Below are 20,031 nucleotides of genomic sequence, written 5' to 3'. Positions count from 1 at the left end.
AATCCCATTTTACAGATGAGGGAACTGAGGCCCAGAAAAGTGAAGTGACTTACCCAAGGTCACACAGCAGAGAAGTGGCGGAGCTGGGATTAGAACCCATGACCTTCTGACCCCCAGGCCCGGGCTCTTGTACGGTACGCTGCCTCTAAGACGGCCTCTACTTTGCTCTCTGCTTGGGTAAAACCCTTGTGGGCAGGGACCTCATCTTCCACCTCCGTTACAAGACTGTAAGCTCGTTGTGGGCAGGGAATGTGTCTCTTTATTGTTGTACCGGGCTCTCCCAAGCGCTTAGTCCAGTGCTCTGCACACAGTAAGAGCTCAATAAATACTCTCCCAGTGCTCTCCACCCAGGAAGCGGTCCGGAAACGCCACCGATTTGACCGCGGGGATTGTAACCCTTTCCCTCCCCACCACCCCCTGCTCTAATCCTTGCCCCAGCTCCATCCTGAGGGCGGCGAGAACGGACGTGCCTTCCGCGTGACGAAGCGCGACGGGTGGCCGTGGCCATGGGAGCATCGTTTTATTGCGTTTTCCTCCCGGGGTCTGGGGGCCCGCAGGTCCACGAGAGGGAGGGGCTTAGGCCGGGGGGAGGGTGTGGGGGGGTGGGGAGGGGGCTCACACCTTCAGAGCCCCAGGAAAAGTTGGGGGGGGGGCATGCCCAGGGTTAAATGGAGACTTTGGGGATATCAGAGTGGGGACCGGAGATGGTAGAGAGCGGGCTGGTCCTGGGGTTCCTCCACCCGGGGCTGCTGACGGAAAGGCGATGAGGGGAGTTGCCGGTAACTCGGGGGGTCATCCTGTGGTTCGGGAAGGAGAAGCGGCTCTTGCCGGAGTGCCTGGGGTCTAGGTCCACGCTCAGGGTCTGGCAGTCGGGGAGTTTACAGCAGAGCCTGGGATCTCCGTGGCTGAAGAGGCAGAGGAATCCTGGTGGAGAGAGGAGCAGGAGCCGGGGGGTGGGGAGGAAGCCAGAAGCCAAGGAGAGTGACCTCTGATGATGATGATGATGATGATAATAAAAGTATTAGTTAATAATAATAATACAAAATTGTGGTATTTGGTTAGCACTTAACGTGTGCCAGGCACTGGACTAAGCACTTGGGTGGATCCAAGCAAATCGGGCTGGACACAGTCCCTGTCCCACGGCTCACAGTCTCCATCCTCATTTTACAGATGAGGGAACTGAAGCCCAGAGAAGTGAAGTGACTTGCCCAAGATCACCCAGCAGACAGGTGGCAGAGCCGGCATTAGAACTCACCTCCTGACTCCCAGGCCCATGCTCTTCTCTGTGTGCCTGGTACCGTACTAAGCGCTGGGGTAGGTACAAGGTCGTCGGGTTGGACACAGTCCCCCGTCCCACAAAGGGCTCCCAGTCTTAATCCCCACTTTACAGATGAGGGAACTGAGGCCCTGGCTTCATGGATAGAGCCCAGGCCTGGGAGTCAGGAGGACCTGGGTTCTAATCTCGGCTCCGCCACCTGTCTGCTGTGACCTCGGGCCAGTCACTTCACTTCTCTAGGCCTCGGTGACCTCATCTGTAAAATGGGGATTAAGAGTGAGAGCCTCATGTGCGACAGGGACTGTGTCCAACCTGATTAACTTGCGTCTAACCCAGCGTTCGCCCATAATAAGCGCTTAACGAGTCTCAAGATTATTATGATTGAGTGACTTGCCCAAGATAATAATAATAATGTTGGTACTTGTTAAGCGCTTACTATGTGCCGAGCACTGTTCTAAGCGCTGGGGTAGACACAGGGGAATCAGGCTGTCCCACGTGGGGCTCACGGTCTTCATCCCCATTTTACCGATGAGGTAACTGAGGCACAGAGAAGTGAAGTGACTTGCCCACAGTCACAGAGCTGACAAGTGGCAGAGTCGCACAGTAGGTAAGCGGCGGAGCTGGAATTAGAACCCAGGTCCTTCTAACTCCCAGGCCCGTGCTCTGTCCACTCCACCGTGCTGCTTCTCCGTAATGAGCACTTCGGAGAGTGCGACAGAACAGAATCGTCAGACGCAATTCCCTGCCCGCGGCGAGCCTACAGTCTACCACGGAGGGGTTGATTTGCAAGGGATGGAAAGTCAAGACAGGGAGGTCCCGGGGAAGAAGGATGGAACCCCGGGGCACTGGGAGAAGGGCTGGGGGGGGGGCCCGCAATTCCCACGAAGCTCCCACCAAGGCAGCCGGCTCCCCGGCGGATCCGGGTAAACGTCGTCCCCGATGGTCCCGGCCCCACCGGCTCACCGGCGATCAGGAAGACGAAGGCGTCCAACCACACGCAGTAGAAGGGCCAGGTGTACTGCATCACCGTCGGCCCGAACAGGCCGTGGGTCATGTCCCCGACTAGAACGGCACACAGCATCAGCAGGATGGCTAGAGCCAAAGGAAGGGGAGGGGGCGGTCAGACACCCCTCAGGGCCCGTCGCCCCCGCCGCCCTCCCCGGGACCCCGGGGCCTCCCGGCGTGACGGCGCCCACGAGACCGGGGGCGACGGGCCCCCCGAGAGAGAGGGAAGACACCCGTCCCCGCCGCCGCCTCCCTCTCGGTCCCAATCCCCTAGGGGAAGCGGCAGGATGACGAGGGGTGGCCCCGTCCGCCCCGGTTTTCCGGGGAGGCCGGAGGGAGCGGGCGGGGTAAGGGCTACCTATCAGGAAGTTCAGGAAGGCGGTGATGTACCGGAGGAGAGGCAGGCCCGGCCGGGAGAGGGAGACAACCACGACCAGGACCAGGAATATGATCAGGGCTAAGGTGGCAATGTAGATGCCTGCGATGACGGGGTGGGGAGGGCGAGAGGGCCGGACTGAGTCCCCCTGGGATCGGAGTCCACGCGCCGTCCCGCCGCCCCCCACCCTCCCGCGCCCTCCGTCCCCCACCTTCCCTACCCGTCCCTCGTCCCTCAGTTATACTAACGGCGGTCTCTGTGAAGCGCCTACCCGGCGCCGAGCACCGGGCCGAGCGCTAGGGTGAACGCCACGCCATCCGATCGGACCCGGCCCCCGTCCCACAGTCTAACGGGGCGGGAAGGACGGGTATCGAATCCCCATTTGACGGGCGAGGACGCCGAGGCCCGGTGAGACGAAACGCCTCGACCCAGGGCGGGCGGAGCGAAGGGACCGAGCGGGGGTTGTTTCCCGGACTCCCTGGGAGACGACCCCCCCGCCGCACGCGCCCCTCCCCGGCCCCCCGAGTCCGCAGAAGCCTCTTACCCTGGTCCAGTCGGGTACTCTGGCACCTCTTGTGAGGACAGGTCACCCACAGCGGGTTGATCAGTAGCTGTAACTCCCCTGAGGCCTTCACCTGCTGCCCCCACTCGCTCTCGAGGGTGGACAGGGCGAAGAGGATGAAGCCGAGGCAGGTGACACCCCGGCCCATGGCCCACATCCGCTTCCTGGAAGCGGCGGTGGCCAAGGGAGGGCTGGAGGAATGGTGGAGGGAGCTGGAATGGGGTGTGGAGTAGTGGGGGGAGTAGGAGGGGCGGGGAGAGCAGGAGGTGGAGGAAGACCCGTGGACCTCATTCAGGTGGGGAAGGGAGGAGGAGGCGGAGGAGGAAGGATGGTCCTGGCCCTGGCCCACCACTGACCTCCAGGATTTCTGGAGCAGCCAGGCCGGTGGGCCGCTGACCCTGTGTCTCCCCGGCTGCCTCATGGCCCCTTGGGCCCTCCAACTGCCACGGAACCCCCGGTGCCCCCAACGTCCAGAACCCGGGATCTGCTGCCTGGTCCTTCAACGGTCCGGCCTGCCCCTCGAGGGGCACCTCCTTGTCAGCCCGCACTCCCCTCGGGGGCCCGCCTGGGGTGGGGGAGGGAGCGGGAAGAGGCCGGAGCGTGGACAGTGGCGGCGGGAGGCGGGCCGGGCCGGGGCAGCAAGAGCGTTGTCGTCCCCGGGCGCCACTACCCACCGACCCTAGCGTGAGTGGGACGGGGGCGGCGGGGTGAGGGGAGCTCGCTCCCGGGGGGCAAAAGGTTGGGGCAAACGATTGGCAGAAGAGGGGCGGGGAGAGCCCGGCCCCGTGGGCTCCGGGGTGGCGTGGGAGGGTTCCCGTCGGTCGCCCTGACCTTTGCCCTCCCCCGCTGGCCTCCCCGATGGCTCTGGCAACCCCCGAGGTGACCTCCCACGGGTGGCGGTCGGCGCCGGCTCTCCGTTGGCTCGTTCCCGGCCGGTCGGGCCCCCCGACCGGCCGGCGCCCGTCCCCTCCCGTCCCCCCACCCCGCGGGCTCCGGGCCGGGGCGGCGGCTGCTGGGCCGGGGGCCGTCCGCCCCTCAGGAGGGGCCCCCGCGCTGGGTCCTGGGGGTGCCCGGGGCGGGCGGGGGGCAGAGCCGTCCGGCCGCCTGGAGCAGCAGCTGCCTCTGGCGCAGGTGCCGCCTCCGCACGTGCTCTCCGGGCACCTCGCGCACCGACTGGGCCGGGAAGCGGCCGCGCCGCCCGTCCGAGGGCCGCACGCCCTCCAGCCAGCCTGCGGGCGACAGAGGGGAGCCCGTGGGATGGGGTGCGGCTGAGGAGACGGGACGGGGGCTGTCTGTGGGGACGGGGGAGGGGGCGCGACGACGGCGGGGGTCCGGAGGGGTGGCGGCCCCCTCACCCTCGCGGCTCTTGCGCAGCACGTTGACCAGATCTCCGGGCTCGAGGCTCAGGCCTTCGGGCTCCTCGGCCGTGTGCGGCTCCAGGCACAGCACCTGGGGGCAGTCTGGGGGGCGAGGAGGGGGTTCGGCGCTGCCACCAAACCGGCCCCCCTCCGCCCCCGGACTCCCCCCGCCCTGCCCCCCGTGCTTTCCTCACCCCAGTCCTCGTAGATGGTGTCCGGAGAGCCGGGCTGGGGTCCCGGGGCCGGGAAGGCCCCCAACCAGCGCTGCATGTCCGACCTGAGGATTCGCAGGGAGGGGGCACGGGTCGCCTCCGGGGTCGTGGGCTCCCAGCGGCCCCCGGGGGTCAGCGGGTGGGGACGGGGGCCGCCCCGGAGGGCTCAGCGGGCCGGCCGGGGGAGGGTTTCCTTACAGAGTCGGGGCCTGGAGCAGTCGGTGGGTGGGACGACCCTGGTGGTTGCTGAGCAGGGTGAGGCGGAAGGTCGGGGGTCCGGGGGGGACCGGGAGGGGCTGGGCCTGGACCAGGGAGCGGTGGGCGTAGTCCAGGACCTGCAGCCGCTGGCCGCTGGAAGGTGGGAGAGGACGGCCGGGTCGGGGACGGGGGACGGACCCGGGTGTCCTGCCTCCCCTCCCCACCCCCGACCAGTCCTCTCTCCTCCAAGGGACCCGGGTGTCCCGCTCCCCCCCAAACCTGCCCTCTTTCCTCTAAGGGACCCTCCCCGGATGGCAGCCCCTCCTCACCTCTTGGGCAGGGTGACAAGCAGGAGGTCACTGAAGAGCAGCAGGCAGAGGGGAGTGAGGCGGGGGCGGGAGCCGAACAGGGTCCCCCCGCCCCGCCGACCCAGCTCCGTCAGTTCCCCCTGCAGCTCCAGCCGTCGTGACCAGGAAACTAGGGGCAACGCCTGGGACCGGAGAGGGAGGGGAGATGAGAGGGGACGGTCAACTCCAGGCACCCTTCCCCTATTGTCACCCCCAACTCTGCCACCTAGGGCCCGTTGGGGTTGCGAAGGGAAGGGGGAGTCAAGGGGTTGAGGGGGTCTTAGGGAGAGGGTCTTCAGAAGACTGGTCTCCGGACCCCCTCCTCTAGACTCCAAGATCTTCGTGGGCGGCGAACGTGTCTCCCAACTCCGTCCTATTGGACCCTCCCAAGTGCTCAGCAGAGTGCTCTGCGCACAGTAAGCGCTCAATAGATACCGCCGATCGACTGGGGACAGGAAACGTGTCCACCAGCTTTGTTCTTTGTCCTCTCCCAAGCGCTTAGTACCGGGCTCTGCGCACGGTAAGCGCTCGAGAAGTACGATTGATCGATCGGGCTTTGGGCGTTTGGAAGGCTGAGGACCGGGAGCCCCACGAGGGATGGAGATTGGGTCCGATCTGGGACTCCGGGTTCTATCCCGGCGGGGGCTCGGCAAAGTGTTTCGCACACAGTAAGTATGATTGAATGAATAATTATGGGATCTGTTACGTGCTCTCTATGTGCCAGGCACTGTACCAAGCGCAGGGGTGGATACAACCAAATTGGGTTGGTTATTATTATTATTGTTAGGGACTGCGTCTCTTGGGGGACATTCACCTTGACCTTGTGGAACCGCAGCCGCTGGCTAAGGCGAATCAGCTCCTCCGTCTGCTTCATGCGTCCCACCTCCGCGTTGCAGCGTTCGATGATCTGGGAGGAGGAGGGGGGGGTGGGAGGGCGGTGACCCCCAGTCCTGTGGAAGCCCCCTCTCTGGCACCCCCCGTTTCCCAAAAGAAACCCAATTCCTTCAACCCCCCCAAGCCACCTCTGCCTGTTATTAATAACATTAATTATATCAGTTATTTTAACAATCATTTATTATGTAATAGTATTTATGATACAAATAATATTCATTATTTATAATAATTATCTATTATGTTAACAGTGATCCTCCTCCTCCTCATCAATCATACGTATTTAGCGCTTACTATGGGCACAGCACCTTACTAAGCGCTTGGGAGACTACAACATCACAGAATTAGACTGTAAGCCCGTCAGGGGGCAGGGATGGTCTCTATTTATTGCCAAACTGAACATTCCAAGCGCTTAGTACAGTGCTCTGCACATAGTAAGCGCTCAATAGATACGAATGAATGAATGAATGAATTAGCAGACATGTGCCCCGCCCATAACGAGCTTATGGTCTAGAGAGAGGAGACAGATGTTAATATGAATAAATAAATAATTTATAATATATGATTTTAAGATCCAGTACTTAAGTGCTGTGGGTTTGAGGGTGGGGTGAATACATTTGTCGAGCGCTTACTATGCCCCGTGCTAAACGCTGAGATGGATACAAGTTCATCCGGTTGGACAGGGTCCCTGCCCCCCAGGGAGGAAACCGAGGCACAGAGAAGCGACTTCCCTTGGCAGTCGGGCAGATCCAGGAGTAGGACCCAGGTCCTCTGACTTCAAGGGCTGAGTCCAAACCAATAACGTTGTATCTACCCCAGCGCTTAGGACAGTCCCTGGCATGTAGTGAGAGCTTAAATATCATTACTGTCATTATTTTTATCATCATTCAAGGCCTGAGCTCCTTCCTCTAAGCCAAGATGCTTCTCTGTCTCCTGACCCCAAAGCCCCCCAGCCCTCCCCAGAAGCCCCGAACCCCAACATTTCCCTCTGAACTGATAACCTCCTACCTGCCCCAGTGCTTAGAACAGTGCCTGGCACATAATCAGCGCTTAACGCGTACTATTATTATGATTCGTATCTTTCCAAGCACCCAGTAGCCTCAGCCCCATCCCCCCGACCCTCGTTTCCCAAACTCCTGTCGGGTCCCTCTGAGCCCAGAGCTCCAAACTCTCTCTCAACCTGGCTCCCCATCGTCGGTACCCTGCACCCTCCGCACCTTGCTGACGGCCCCCAGGGCCTGGCGAGCATTCTCCTCCCGGCTCGACCCCTCCTCCGCCTGTCGTAGAATGTTCTGGGGCGAGAGGGAGAGAGGGTGTTGGGTAAGGGGGCCATGGGGAGCAGAGAGGAGGAGGAGGAGGGGAAGGAGGAAGGGGAGAAGACTGGGAGCTCCTCGTGGGCAGGGGGGTATCTGTGTGTTGGTATAGCGTGCTCTCCCAAACACTTAGTACAGTGCTTCGCACACGGTGCTCAGTAAATACGATTGAATGAATGAATGAATGGAGGGAGAAGGAGGGGAGGAAGGGGAGAAGGAGAGGGAGAATGAGGAGGATGGGAGGAGGAGGAGGGGGAGGAGGAGGAAGAAAAGGAGGGGGAGGAGGACAGGGAGGAGGAGGAGGACAAAGAGGAGGAGAAGGAGGTGACTTGCAGGGAGCCCAGGAGGTGAACTAGGTAAGGAGTGAATGGCAGACAGGAAGATTGTGGGGCAGGAACTGAGGCCTGGCTGCCTGGGCTCCAGTGGAGGTCTGGGATCGAGGGGCGCCTGGCCTCGAGGGAGGGGATCCTGGGGGTCGTCGGGATTGATTGGGGGGGTCTCTCCGAGGGGCCGGTACCTGCAGCAGCATGCGGAGACGGGTGATGCGCTGGAAGGGGAGCAACAGGAAGGAGGGGAGGGGAAGCCGCTGGCACAGGGGGAGATTCTGGAGCCGAGCCAGCTCCGCGGAGAACCGGCTGTTGGTCTCCCTGTGGGCGGATGTGTGTATGGGAGGTGGGGGGGGATCCAAAAGTCCTGTCCCCCCTCCCCGTGCCAGTCCCCTCCCTCCCAGAATCCAGCCCCCCCCCCCCCCGGGACCCCAATCCCCCTTCTCGCCGACGTCTGCTCCTTCCAGGACCCTGGCACCCGCCCCTTCGGCCCCCCGCCTGTCCCTACTCCCTCTTGGGACCTCGGAGCCCCCAGCCCCGCCGCGCTGTCCCATCGGCCCCCCCCAAAACACACAGCAGGCCCCGCTCCAGCCAGGCCCCCGCCGGTCTTACATGAGGCGGCTGTAGGTCTCCTCCTGGTACTGCTGGTTGCGGACGTAGTCGACGTAGACGGAGAAGGGCCCCTGAGCGTGGCTGAGGACCACGTCACACACGTCCGCGATGTGGGGCGAGCGGGACACGCGGGCCAGGAGAGCGGACAGGAACCTAGCCCCCAGAGGGGACGCGGGGGGCGAGGCCGGGAGCTCAGGACGGACGGGATCCAAGGGACCGGGCACAGGAGGGGAAGGGCTCAGAGGGACCTCAAGGGAACCGGACACGGGACGGGAGGGGCTTAGAGAGTCTGGGCCCATACGAGGCGGGGCGCAGAGGAACCGGGTCCAGGAAGGGTGGGGGCCGAAAGAGTTGAAGCCGGGGGGCAGACAGGGCAGGGAGGCGAAGGCTCGGAAGAGGGGAGCGTGGGCCGGGCCACACGAGATCGGGGCGAGGCGAGAAACCCAGGTTGCCCTGGGCGGCCTGACCTCTCGCTGACGGCCTGGACGCGCTGGACGCTGGAGAAGAGGGTGTGGTGGTCCCGGGGCGTCAGGGTGTCCCTCAGGGAGGGGCTCAACACGAAGGTCTCCGTCAGCAGCCGCAGAGAGCGCAGGTACGAGGCCTCCGACGCGACAACCTCGAACAGGCTCTGGGGCGGACGGAAGGGCGGGTGGACCGACGGGTGGACTCTGACGGGGGCTCAGAGAGGGTCCCGGCGGCCACCCCGGCCCCCTCACCTCCTGCATGCGCCGCTCCTGGGGGTCGAGGCTCTGCAGGAGCCCGCTGGCCTGCACGGCCGGCAGTTCTTGCCAGAGGGTGTTACGGGGCCCCGGGGGCCGGGGGAGGCAGGGGGGGTCCCCGGGGCCGGGAGAAGGGGGCGCCCCATCCTCGCTGCCCCCCCACAGCTCCTCGGACAGCACGGCCGCTCGGTACGTCTGGTAGAGGGGCTCTGTGGGCAGAAGCGTCCCCCGTCACACCCCCGTTTCCCCTCGGAGACCCCCCCCGCCCCGCTTCGGAGACCCAGGAGTCCCGACCCCCGTCCCCACCCCCTCCACTACTCCACTCCCCAATTCCCCCCAAGTCCCCGGCCCCCCGGGACCCCGGGACCCCGCTCCCCGACCGCCGGGATCCTCACCGTCCTGGAGCGGCAGGCCCCACTCTTTCTCCGTCGGGGTCTCCTGTGGCCTGTGGGCAGACCAGGTGGGAGGGTCAGGGTCTCCCACACACAGAGGAAGAGGAGGAACCACTTCCCCCCTCGCCCACCCTGCCAGACCCCAGCTCTCCCCATCGCCAAAACCTGCCTCCAAGCCCCTCTCCTCCTCCAGGAAGCCTCCCCTGACTCAGTCCCACTTTCCCCACCTCCCCTCCCTACAGTCACATCGACCCCCGACACGTAGAGATTACAGTTCTAGCCTACACCCGTATGTCTACGGGTATATAACGATCCATCTCTTTCACATTCCTTTGATAAATCGGAGGACCAGGGTTCTAATCCTGCCGCTTGACCGCTGTGCCACTTTGAGCAAGGCACTTCGCTTCCCTGGGACTCGGTTTCCTCCTCGGTAAAATGGGGATTCGATACCTGTTCGCCCCCCCCGACTTAGACTGCGGGTCCCCTGTGGGACAGGGGCAATATCCGACCGGTTCATCTGGTGTCTGCCCCAGCACGTAGTACAGCGCTTGGCCTAGTAGGTACTTAACAAATAGGACGATCATAATAATAACTGTGATATTTATTAAGTGCTACTCTACGCGTTGGAGTACATACAAGCTGATGGGGTAGGACACAGTCGCTGTCCCACATCAGGCTCACCGTCTCAATCCCCATTTTACAGATGAGGTAACTGAGGCACAGAGAAGTGAAGTGACTTGCCCGCGGTCACACAGCAGACAAGTGGCAGAGCCGAGATTAGAACCCAGGTCCCTCTGACGACTCCCAGGCCCGGACTCTATCCACTAGGTCATACAGCTTCGCTTTCTTGCTTCTGTTGTACGTGCCTAGGCCACGCTGCTTCTCTAGTGCTTAATTATTATCGTTACCGTTAGAGTACAGTTCTCGGCGCTGAGGAAACCCGTGACCGATTTTTTGGGCGGGCCGAGGGGGAACCCTAAGTGGGGCAGGATACGGTACCTCTCAGGCGGGGTTCCCCGTGGGGAGGTGGGTCTGGGTTCACCCGCGTTGATCCCTGTGGGGGAGACATGTCACAGAGGGCGAGGGCCCGGGGCCCAAGGGTCCCGTCCCGCCACCGGCTCCGTCCCCTCCCCGACGTCCTCCGCTCCGGGTACCTGGGTGGTCCGCCTCGGGGGTCGGATCCCGGTCGGCCCGCGGGGGGTCCTGGAGAGCTCCGGGCCTGGGCCCGAGCCGGGTGGGTTTGGGGGGCTTGAGGGGCAGGGGCGGGGCCGGCTCGGCCGTGGAACGGTAGGAGGTGAGGACGACCGGGGGGTGCCCGTTGAGGAGGGGACTGGGGGGCGCCGGGCGGGAGCGGGAAGGGCGGCGGGCCCAGGACGCGCCCTCTCCGTCCCCCGCCGCGGTCACCCAGCGCAGCTCCATGCCCGGGTGAGCTCTGTGGCAGGCGCAGGGGCAGGGAGAGGGGCAGGCTGAGGGGGCATCTGGGGAGAGAGAAAGGGGACGTCAGGAGAGGCAGAGTAGCCCTCCCACACCGATCCTCACTCCCTCGGGGCCCCGGGCCCACCCCGGCCCTACCCCTCTCCCCTCGGGGACCGGGGCGGACGGTCCCCCGAGTCCCCTCGCTCACCCAGGAGCCCGTTCTCCTGGGAGGCTTCGGCCTCGCTCCGGCCGAGGCCCCGTCCCGCCCCGGGCCCCGAGGCCCCGCCGTCGGGGCCGGAGAGGGGAGGCCGCGGGCTCCCAGAGTTTCCGCGCTTCTCGGCCGTCGAGGGGCCCGGTCCCTGCTCGAACCTCCCGGCCAGCCGGCGGACCGTGCCCGGGACCGAGGGCCGCGGGGACGGGGCTTTGGTCGGGGAGGGCCGCGGGGGCCGAGGGGAGGGGGGACTGGGGGGGGAGGGGGCGCCGGGCTGGGGAGGGGGCTTGGGGGCTGGGGCCGGCGGGGGAGGCGAGCGGAGATGGGGGGACGGAGCCCGAGGGGACGGAGGAGGGCGCACGGGGAGCTCCCCCAGAGCGGGAGGCGGGATCTTGGCCTTGGGGGTCCCGGGGCCTGGACCCTGTGGGTCGGGGGCTTTCCTGGGGAAAGGGACCGCGCGGGGGGCCTGGAGCGGGGAAGAGCAGGGGGAAGCCGGGTCTGGGGGAGATCTGCGACCCGGGGGGTGCGGGGAACGAGGCGGGGGGGTGGCGGATGGCATCGGGGAGGCCAGCCCGGAGGCTAGGGAAGGTCGCCCGTTGCAGGGGCTGGAGGCCCGAGCGGGCGAGGAGGCCCTGGGCCGGGATGGGGGCCGAGGCCGGGTGACGCGTGGGGGCTTGTGGGTTGGGGGCGTTGCAGGCGGCAGGGCGCCCGTCGACATTCTCCTCTGGAGGTGGGAGGGGGGCTCGCGGGGCCCTTCGACGGCATCACCTGGGGCAGAGGAAGAGACGGCGTGATGTAGTCGCTTAGAGCACAGGCCTGAGAAGCACGATGATGATAATGACGGCATTGGTGACGCGCTCACTCTGGGCAGAGCACTGTACTAAGCGCCGGAAGGGATACGAGGTGATCGGGTCGCCCCGCGTGGGGCTCACCGTCTTCAGCCCCATTTTACAGATGAGGGGACTGAGGCGCCGCGAAGGGAAGCGACTTGCCCAGAGTCACGCGGCTGAGGCGGACCCAAGACCTCTGACTCCCCAGCCCGTGCTCTTTCCACTGAGCCACGCCGATTCTCTAATCGGAAGGTCTTGGGTTCTAATCTCTCCTCCTCCGCTTGTCCGCTGTGTGACTTCGGGCAGACCATTTACCACCGATCGAATGAGTGATTATTGAATCGTCCTCTCCCGAACGCTTAGTACAGTGCTCCGCCCCCAGTAAGTGCTCCGTCAATACTACTGGGTGGTTGAATCTCGACTCGCTTCCTTTCCTTGGCTAATTCCATTGCATTGTATTCATTCATTCAATCGTATTTATCGAGCTCCAACTGTGTGCGGAGCACTGTACTAAGCGCACGGGAGAGGATAATAGGCGGGCACATAGTAAGCGCTCAGGAAATATGCTTGATGGATTCTCCTACCCCTGGCTCTCCCGAATTGGGAAGGGGGGAAGGAAAGTGCGCACGCGCAGGGGGCGTGACCGGAGGGGGAGGTGGGCGGGGTCTGATGATGGAAGCGGGCGGGGTCTGAGCGGTGGGTGAGGCCTGATTGGTTGACGGGCGTGGCCTCGGTGGACAGGGCTCGAGGCCTGATTGGTCGGTGGGCAGGGCTCGAGGCTTGATTGATAGGCGGGCGTGGCCTCGTCGGGCGGTGGACAGGGCTCGAGGCCTGATTGGTCGGTGGGCAGGGCTCGAGGCCTGATTGATCGGAGGGCGTGGCCTCGGCGGGCGGTGGACAGGGCTCGAGGCCTGATTGGTCGGTGGGCGTGGCCTCGGTGGGCAGGGCTCGAGGCCTGATTGGTCGGTGGACGTGCCTCGTCGGACTGTGGGCGGGGCTCTGAAGGCGCGAAGCGCGAGAGAGCACGTGCCGGCCCCGCCCCCGATGTCAATCCCCGCCCCCCCGCCAGAGATGGGGGGGCCGCAGACGCGCATGCGCAGTTCCCACCCCCCACAGCCCCCGCCATTTACTCCTGCTCCCTCCTGGCTTGGGTCCTCGTAATAGTAATGTTGGTATTTGTTAAGCGCTTACTATGTGCAGAGCACTGTTCTAAGCGCTGGGGTAGGTACAGGGTCATCAGGTTGTCCCACATGAGGCTCCCAGTCTTCATCCCCATTTTACAGATGAGGAAACTGAGGCACAGAGAAGTGAAGTGACTTGCCCACAGTCACACAGCTGCCAAGTGGCTCGAACCCGTAGTTGTATATATCATTTATGACCCTATTTATTTTGTTAATGAGGGGTGTATTCCCTTGATTCTATTTATCTTGATGCTGCTCTCTTGTTTTTGTTTCGTTCTGCTTTGCTGTTCCGTCTCCCCCGTTTAGACCGTGCGCCCATCACCGGGCAGGGATGGTCTCTATCTGTTGCCGAATGGTACGTTCCAAGCGCTTAGGACAGTGCTCTGCACATAGTAAGCGCCCAATAAATACCGTTGAATGGATGAATGGGTGACCGTGGGCGAGTCACTTCACTTCCCTGGGCCTCAGCTATCTCATCTGTAAAATGAAGACGACGAGCCCCTTGGGGAACGGGTGTTGGGTCTAACCTAATTAACTTGTATTCATTCATCCAGTCGTATTTACTGAGCGCCTACTATGTGCAGAGCACCGTACTAAGCACTTGGAATGTCCGATTCGGCAACAGATAGAGACCATCCCTGCCCGGTGACGGGCTCACGAGCTAATCGGTGCTTAGAACGGTGCTTGGCACGGAGCAAGCGCTTAACAAGGACCGTAATTATTACCAAGCGCTTGGGCTAGATACAAGATCATCAGGTCCCACATGGGGCGTGCAGGAGGGAGAACGGGAATTGAATCCCCACTGTACGGATAAGGGGACTGGGGCCCTGAGGGGTGAAGTGACTTGCCCAAGGTCACCCGGCAGGTCAAGGTCAACGCTCCAAGGCAGAAGCGGGATTAGAGCCCAGATCCTCTGACTCCCAGACCTGTGCTCCTTCCAGGAGGCCATGCTGCTTCCCTTTCCCAGTTCCTCACACCCGTGCGGGTTGAACATGTGTGTGCGTGTGAGGAAGAGGGGCGCCTCTTGGCCCGTGTCCCCCGCCCCCCATTTCCCGGTTCCTATCTCTCCAGGACTCTCCCTTTCCGGCTTATTTTTAGCAGCAGTTTCCTGCCCCGGAGGCTCCTGGAGCCACGGACCCCAAGAGACATTAAGAACAGAGTGTGGACTCCCCCCGCCCCCATCCCGCCTCTCCTCCCCTTACCCCTCAGTGCAGGCAGGGACCTCCCATCCACCTCCGCATCCAACAAGAACTCACCACTCGCTTCAAAGCAGTCCGCCACCTCTCTCCCTCCTACCTCACCTCGCTTCTCTCCTTCTACAACGGAGCCCGCGCGCTTCGGTCCTCTAACGCTAACCTTCTCGCTGGGCCTCTGTCTCGCCGCCGACCCTTAGCCCACGTCCTGCCTCTTCAAATCCGACAGTTACTCTCGCCGTCCCCCGTTCGAAACCTTAACGAAGGCCCGTCTCCTCCAAGAGGCCTTCCCTGTCTAAGCCCCACCTTTCCTCATCTCCCAGTCCCTTCTGCGTAGCCCTGATCTGCTGCCTCTGCTCTCCCCCCACCCCTCCTAACCCCACGCCGCTTAGGTACGTATCTGTAAATTCTTTATTTGTATTAATGCCCGTCTCCCCCCATCTGGACCGTGATCCTGTGGGCAGAGAATATGTCTATTGTCCCGTTGTACTCTCCCAAGCGCTTCGTACGGTGCTCTGCGCACAGTAAGCGTTCGGTAAATAAGATTGAATGAGTGACCTGAGGGGCTCCTAGGAGGGGGAAAGGGATGGCGCTGGGAGAATCGGAGGTGGGAAACAAGACTGGAAGAGGTGGGGAATCTGGGGACGCGATGCTCTCTCCCTCCGCCCCCCGCTTCTCCCTCCTCCTCCCCCGGCCCCGGAAAGGGGAGCGTTGGGGTTCGGAAGAAGGGATGGAGTCAGAGGACGGGAATGCTGTGTGACCTTGGGGCAAGCCACTTCTCTGTGCCTCAGTTCCCTCCTCTGTACAATGGGGATGAAGACGTGAGCCCCAGGTGGGACGGGGATTGCGTCCAACCTAATTAGCTTGAATCTACCCCAGGGCTTAGAAGAGTGCGTAGTAAACACTTAACAGATACCATAAAAACAAAACGACGACAAAAAATGGATGTTGTCGGGGAGGGATGGCCCAGCAAGGGGCTCGGGGGTCTCCGGGACGGGCCCGGGGTGGGGGGGTGAGAATAGCGCAGAGGAAGAGCAGATAGAGGACCAGAGAGGAAGGGAGGAAGCTGGGACAGGCTCGAGAGGAAGGAAACCCCAGGTACGTCAGGGAAAGAAGGTGGTTTATGTGTGGGGGTGGGGGCCGGAGGGACACGGCTCCGAAGGGAGCGGGGAGGGACAGAGGGAGTCCCACCCACCGCCCCGACTGACCTCCGAGGCTCCGGGACTCCAAGGGGGCAAAAATGAGGGCCCGTCTCCCGCTGCCCCGTTCGCTGGGGTCCAGGGCCGTGAGGGCCGAAGGAAGCGGCCGTGTTGGTGGCTCGGGCCCGTGGTGTGCGGCCGAGGCCCGGGGCCAGGCCCAGCCAGGAGCATGAGTCATTTCGACGCTCAAAGGTCCCACTGTCCAGGCCATCTGACAGGGCCGCTTTGTCAACCGGTCCTCCCCATCCGGGACCCAGGCATCCAGTCCTCAGCCCCCAGCTCTCCCAGGACTCCAGTCCCCAGAACCACCCTCCCCCGCCCCCCGCCGAGCTCACCCTCCTCCCCGACTCCCGCCCCACCCCTTGATAGGACTCCCCCGTCCAGCGGGCCCCGCCACCCATTTCCACCTCTGGAACTGGCCGGGGCCCGGCCTCTGGCCCCAGCTGCGCCGACCGGATCCCAGCTCTCCCCCCGACCCTCGCCCCGCGGACGCCCCGACTCCGTTATCCAACCGACTCCGGGGTGGGGAGATGGGCAGCTGGCTCAGGTAGAAGACGAGGGAAAGAGGAAAAGGAAGGGAGGCGGACGTTGGGTTCCCGTGGGGGGAGCGGGGACTGGTGCGAAGGACACCCCACCGCCTCCTCCCACCCCCTCCGAAATGCCTCTCCCCTGGCTTTTCCTGGAGAAAAATCAATAAATGCTCAGTACCGGGCAGCTCCCGCCTTCCTCTCCCAGAATTGGACCCCCCCGGGGGCTTTGCCCCCTTTCCAGTTCCAGTTCCCTCCCATCCAAGACCAAGGTGATGGTCCCTGCCCCAGCCCCCAAACCTCAGTTCTCTCCCCTCCCCGGGACTCAGGTGTCCTGCCCCCCCCCCCCCCCGGCCCTCTCTCTCACCCTCAGCTCACTCCGCTCCAGATCTCTTCCCGCTGCTCTGTGAGCTCGGCAGGAAACAGGAGCGAGGTCCCTCCCCCTGCACCGGACACCCCCACCCCCAACCTCGCCCCCTCCTAGGGGACAGGCTGAATGCTAGGAGACCTGGGTCCCAAGAGAAACGGGGGCCGAGCCGAGGGGGCGGCGGGGAGACCTGACCAGGAGGGGTGGGAGATGGGCAGAAGAGGTCCTTGGAAAAGGGAATGGATGACCCCGGCCCTGCATCGAGCAGAACTCCTGGTATTGTCTGAGCACGGACTTGGGAGTCGGAGGACGTGGTTTCTAATCCCGGCTCCTCCACTTGTCTGCTGTGTGACCTCGGGCAAGTCGCTTCACTTCTCTGGGCCTCAGTTACCACCATCCGTAAAAGGGGGGTGAAGACCGTGAGCCCCAGGTGGGACAACCCGACCACCTTCTGTCTCCCCCGTGCTCAGAACGGTGCTTGACACAAAGCAAGCGCTCAAATACCGCGAACGAAATCCGCTCTTGGTTTCCTTCCCTCTGCCTAAAGGTTCGGGAGGCTGGTCTCGGGGAGAATCTGCGGGGAGATAATGAGGTGGTTTGTGAGGGGTGGGGTCTGTGTTTGTGTGTCCTTGTCCTGGGTGTACCTCTAAAGGTGAGCTCTCCAAGATAGAGATCTCACAGGAAGCCGGTTTCTGCATCCATTGTGTCAGTGGAAGGGCGGGGGTTTAGGGTGGAGATGCCTCAGAGATTCCTGTTACGGCGATGGGCACCCCTGTCTCCGTCTCATTGCGCCTCTGCTTGCACGGTTGCACTTATGCACGTCGGGGTCGCTTCGTCTCTGTGCCCCCTGAACGTCTGCAGGCCGCATATCGTTGTACTGTCCTCTCCCAAGCGCTCAGTCCGGTGCTCCGCACACAGGGACGCTCAATAAATACACCCGAACGAACGAGTGATGGTTAGCTGCAACTGGCTACGTTCTGTATTGGTGGGTTCCAAGACTGTAAGCTCGTCGTGGGCAGGGAACTGCCTACTCTGTTAGGGTGTCCTCTCCCAAGCGCTTAGTAGAGTGTTCTGCACACCGTTAACACTCAATAATACGATTGATTGGTTGTCGGGTGTGCCTCTCCCTGTGTGGGTCTCTTTGCATGTGTGGATGGGTCTCTGGCTCCCCTGGTCTTTCCCTCTCCCCTCTACCCCGACTCCCTCTCCTCTTGGGATCCACGCGGTCTGTCTCCCCACCCCAGGGCCTCTGTTCCAGCTCGGAACCCCCAAATTCCATTCTTGGCTTCCACTTCCTACTGTCTCCCTCCCCTGCCCACCTCATTCGCTACCAGATCTCGAGCTGAGGGGGGTTGACAAGCTTCAGGGTGGGGGGCTGCGGGTACCTTGGATCTCCCACCTCCAGTCTCCAGTGCTGCTACTGGGGAAGCTGAGTTCCTTGGGCTGCAGTGAGATCTTGGGGGTGGCGGGTAGGTGAGTCCCGCGGAGGGGTGGGGTTTGGTGGGGGCGGGTTGACTCACCCAGCCTCGGATGGGAAGTGGGACACCCGGGTCCCAGGAGCGGCTGGGTGTCCTGCCAAGACTAAGGGAGGGGAAGAACCTGGGGGAGAAGCGAATTGAGGGGCGGCAAACGTCGCTGCTGGCCACCCTCTCCCTCCCCCCCGGCTCCCCGGTCATTACGAAACCTTCCCTAGGGTCACAACCTGAGTCGGTCTTATTTACCGAGGCCTCACTGCACTAAGCGCCGGGGAGAGTACAACGGGACACATTGCCTACCCACCATGAGCTTCCAACTTAGAGGACGAGACAGACAGTAGCAGAAATAAATAAATAAATGATGGATACGGACCGAAGCGGTGCGGGGCTGGGAGGGAGAAGCATTTATTGAGCACCTAGTGCGTGCAAAGCACTGTATTAAGCACTTTGGAGAGTATACAAGACACACTCCCTGCCCACAAGCTCACAGTCTAGAGGAGGAGACTGATATTACTGTATATAAATAAGCAACAGATCTATACATACGTGCTCTGGGGGTGGGAGGGAGGATGAATGAAAGAAGCAGTGTGGCTCAGTGGAAAAAGCACGGGCTGTGGAGTCAGGTCATGAGTTCGAATCCCAGCTCTGCCACTTGTCAGCTGTGTGACTGTGGGCAAGTCACTTAACTTCTCTGTGCCTCAGTGACCTCATCTGTAAAATGGGGATTAAGACTGTGGGCCCCTCGTGGGACAACCTGATTCCCCTATGTCTACCCCAGCGCTTAGAACAGTGCTCGGCACATAGTAAGCGCTTAACAAATACCTTAAAAAAAAAGCAAGCCAGGGAGACACAGAAGGGAGTGGGAGAAGAAGAGAGGAAGGCTGAGATAGGGAAGGCTTCTTGGGAGTGGGCCTTCAATAAGGCTTTGAAGTGGGGGAGAATCACGGTCTGCCGGGTGTGAGGGAGGGGGGTCCAGGTCAGAGGCAGGATGTAGGCGAGAGGTCGACGGCCAGATAGACGAGATGGAGGTACAGTGAGAAGGTTAGCCTTAGAGGACTGAAGTGTGAGGGGTGGAGCAGAAGGAGGTGAAAAAAGAGATCAAGTTAGAGCGACACAGAAGGGAGTGAGCGAAAACAGGAAAAGAGGGATTTAAGTAGCCCCTTCAGAGGGCAGGGCTTCCTCTGTCACTGACCCTTTCCTACTCTCTATAGGGGTTCATTTCTAAAGCAACCCCCCCCCCCCGGCTTCCAAATCTGCCCCCACTGACTGACTGATTGATTGATTGATTGATAGCACTAAGCATCCCCAAGTGCTGCCCTGTTTTAGCCTCCCTCATCATATAAATGGGCAGGGAAGGTCACTATTTACTGTTGTATTGTACTTTACCAAGTCCAGTGCTCTGCCCACAGTAAGCGCTCAATAAATACGATTGATTGAATGAATCTGACAGATCATCGTTCTCCCTCTCTTCAAACCCTTATAATAATAATGATGGCAGTTGTTAAGCGCTTACTAGGTGCAAAGCACTGTTCTAAGCGCTGGGGGGCTACAAGGTGATCAGGTTCCCCATTTTACAGATGAAGTAACTGAGGCCCAGAGAAGTTAAGTGACTTGCCCCAAGTCACACAGCTGACAAGTGGTGGAGTCAGGATTTGAACCCGTGACCACTGATTTCCAAACCCATGCTCTTTCCACTGAGCCACGCTGCTTCTCGTGCTGCTTCGCTGCTTACTAAAAGCACATCTCCTCCCACGGGTCCTCCCCGACTTTCCTCTTTTCCGCTTCTCCCACTCCCTTCTGTGTCACCCTTTCACCTGGATTTGCACCCTTAATTCATCCCTTCCTCGGCCCCACGGCTCTTATGTATATAACTGACATTTATTTATTTACATCAATGTCTATAACCCCCTCGTTGTGGCTCGTTATGGGCAGGGAACTGGGGCTACCATCTCTGTTATACTGGATTCTCCTCAGCGCTTAGCGCAGTGCTCTGCATGCAGTCCGCTCTCGATCAGTACGATCCGTTAATTGATCTCCTACCCGGG

General features: G+C 61.9%; 2 protein-coding genes across 3 annotated transcripts; both read right to left on the bottom strand.

The window, feature by feature from the left end:
• Nucleotides 1–487: 487 nt before the first annotated feature.
• Nucleotides 488–4,126, bottom strand: LOC114808238. Of its 2 annotated transcripts, XM_029056321.2 has the most exons (4): nt 3,202–4,126; nt 2,640–2,759; nt 2,240–2,368; nt 489–924 (listed from the first exon to the last, which is right to left on the bottom strand). In XM_029056321.2, exons 1-4 carry the CDS (start codon nt 3,638–3,640, stop codon nt 665–667), a joined length of 948 nt encoding a protein of 315 aa, XP_028912154.1. In that variant the 5' UTR covers nt 3,641–4,126; the 3' UTR covers nt 489–664. The 2 variants fall into 2 exon arrangements, with proteins under 2 accessions (XP_028912155.1, XP_028912154.1); XM_029056322.2 differs by lacking the exon at nt 2,640–2,759 and having other exon boundaries at nt 488–924.
• Nucleotides 4,127–4,242: 116 nt separating this feature from the next.
• ARHGEF15 (Rho guanine nucleotide exchange factor 15) lies at nt 4,243–15,902 on the bottom strand. The gene is made up of 17 exons (XM_029055554.2): nt 15,627–15,902; nt 11,520–11,982; nt 11,212–11,465; nt 10,742–11,065; nt 10,587–10,641; nt 9,591–9,640; nt 9,193–9,404; nt 8,944–9,104; nt 8,477–8,629; nt 8,056–8,185; nt 7,443–7,517; nt 6,149–6,241; nt 5,317–5,477; nt 4,988–5,140; nt 4,772–4,854; nt 4,575–4,679; nt 4,243–4,448 (listed from the first exon to the last, which is right to left on the bottom strand). The coding sequence occupies exons 1-17, from the start codon at nt 15,826–15,828 to the stop codon at nt 4,255–4,257; spliced, it is 2,868 nt and encodes a 955-aa protein (XP_028911387.1). The 5' UTR covers nt 15,829–15,902; the 3' UTR covers nt 4,243–4,254.
• Nucleotides 15,903–20,031: the final 4,129 nt, after the last annotated feature.

Source organism: Ornithorhynchus anatinus, chromosome X5 (assembly GCF_004115215.2).
Source record: "Ornithorhynchus anatinus isolate Pmale09 chromosome X5, mOrnAna1.pri.v4, whole genome shotgun sequence".
In the NCBI taxonomy this organism is placed as follows: domain Eukaryota; kingdom Metazoa; phylum Chordata; class Mammalia; order Monotremata; family Ornithorhynchidae; genus Ornithorhynchus; species Ornithorhynchus anatinus.
Note: the sequence above shows the minus strand (reverse complement) of the source record. Positions and strands in the feature narration are given on the sequence as shown.

Coding starts and splice junctions, on each gene's coding strand:
- LOC114808238 (XM_029056321.2), bottom strand. CDS start 3,640: ATGAGGCAGCCGGGGAGACACAGGGTCAGCGGCCCACCGGCCTGGCTG. Junction 2,760..3,201: donor GAGTACCCGACTGGACCAGG/GTAAGAGGCTTC, acceptor CCGTCATCGCAG/GCATCTACATTGCCACCTTA. Junction 2,369..2,639: donor CTTCCTGAACTTCCTGATAG/GTAGCCCTTACC, acceptor CTTTGGCTCTAG/CCATCCTGCTGATGCTGTGT.
- ARHGEF15 (XM_029055554.2), bottom strand. CDS start 15,828: ATGGCCTGGACAGTGGGACCTTTGAGCGTCGAAATGACTCATGCTCCT. Junction 10,642..10,741: donor CCCCGAGGCGGACCACCCAG/GTACCCGGAGCG, acceptor TCTCCCCCACAG/GGATCAACGCGGGTGAACCC. Junction 8,186..8,476: donor GAGACCTACAGCCGCCTCAT/GTAAGACCGGCG, acceptor ATCCGCCCACAG/GGAGACCAACAGCCGGTTCT.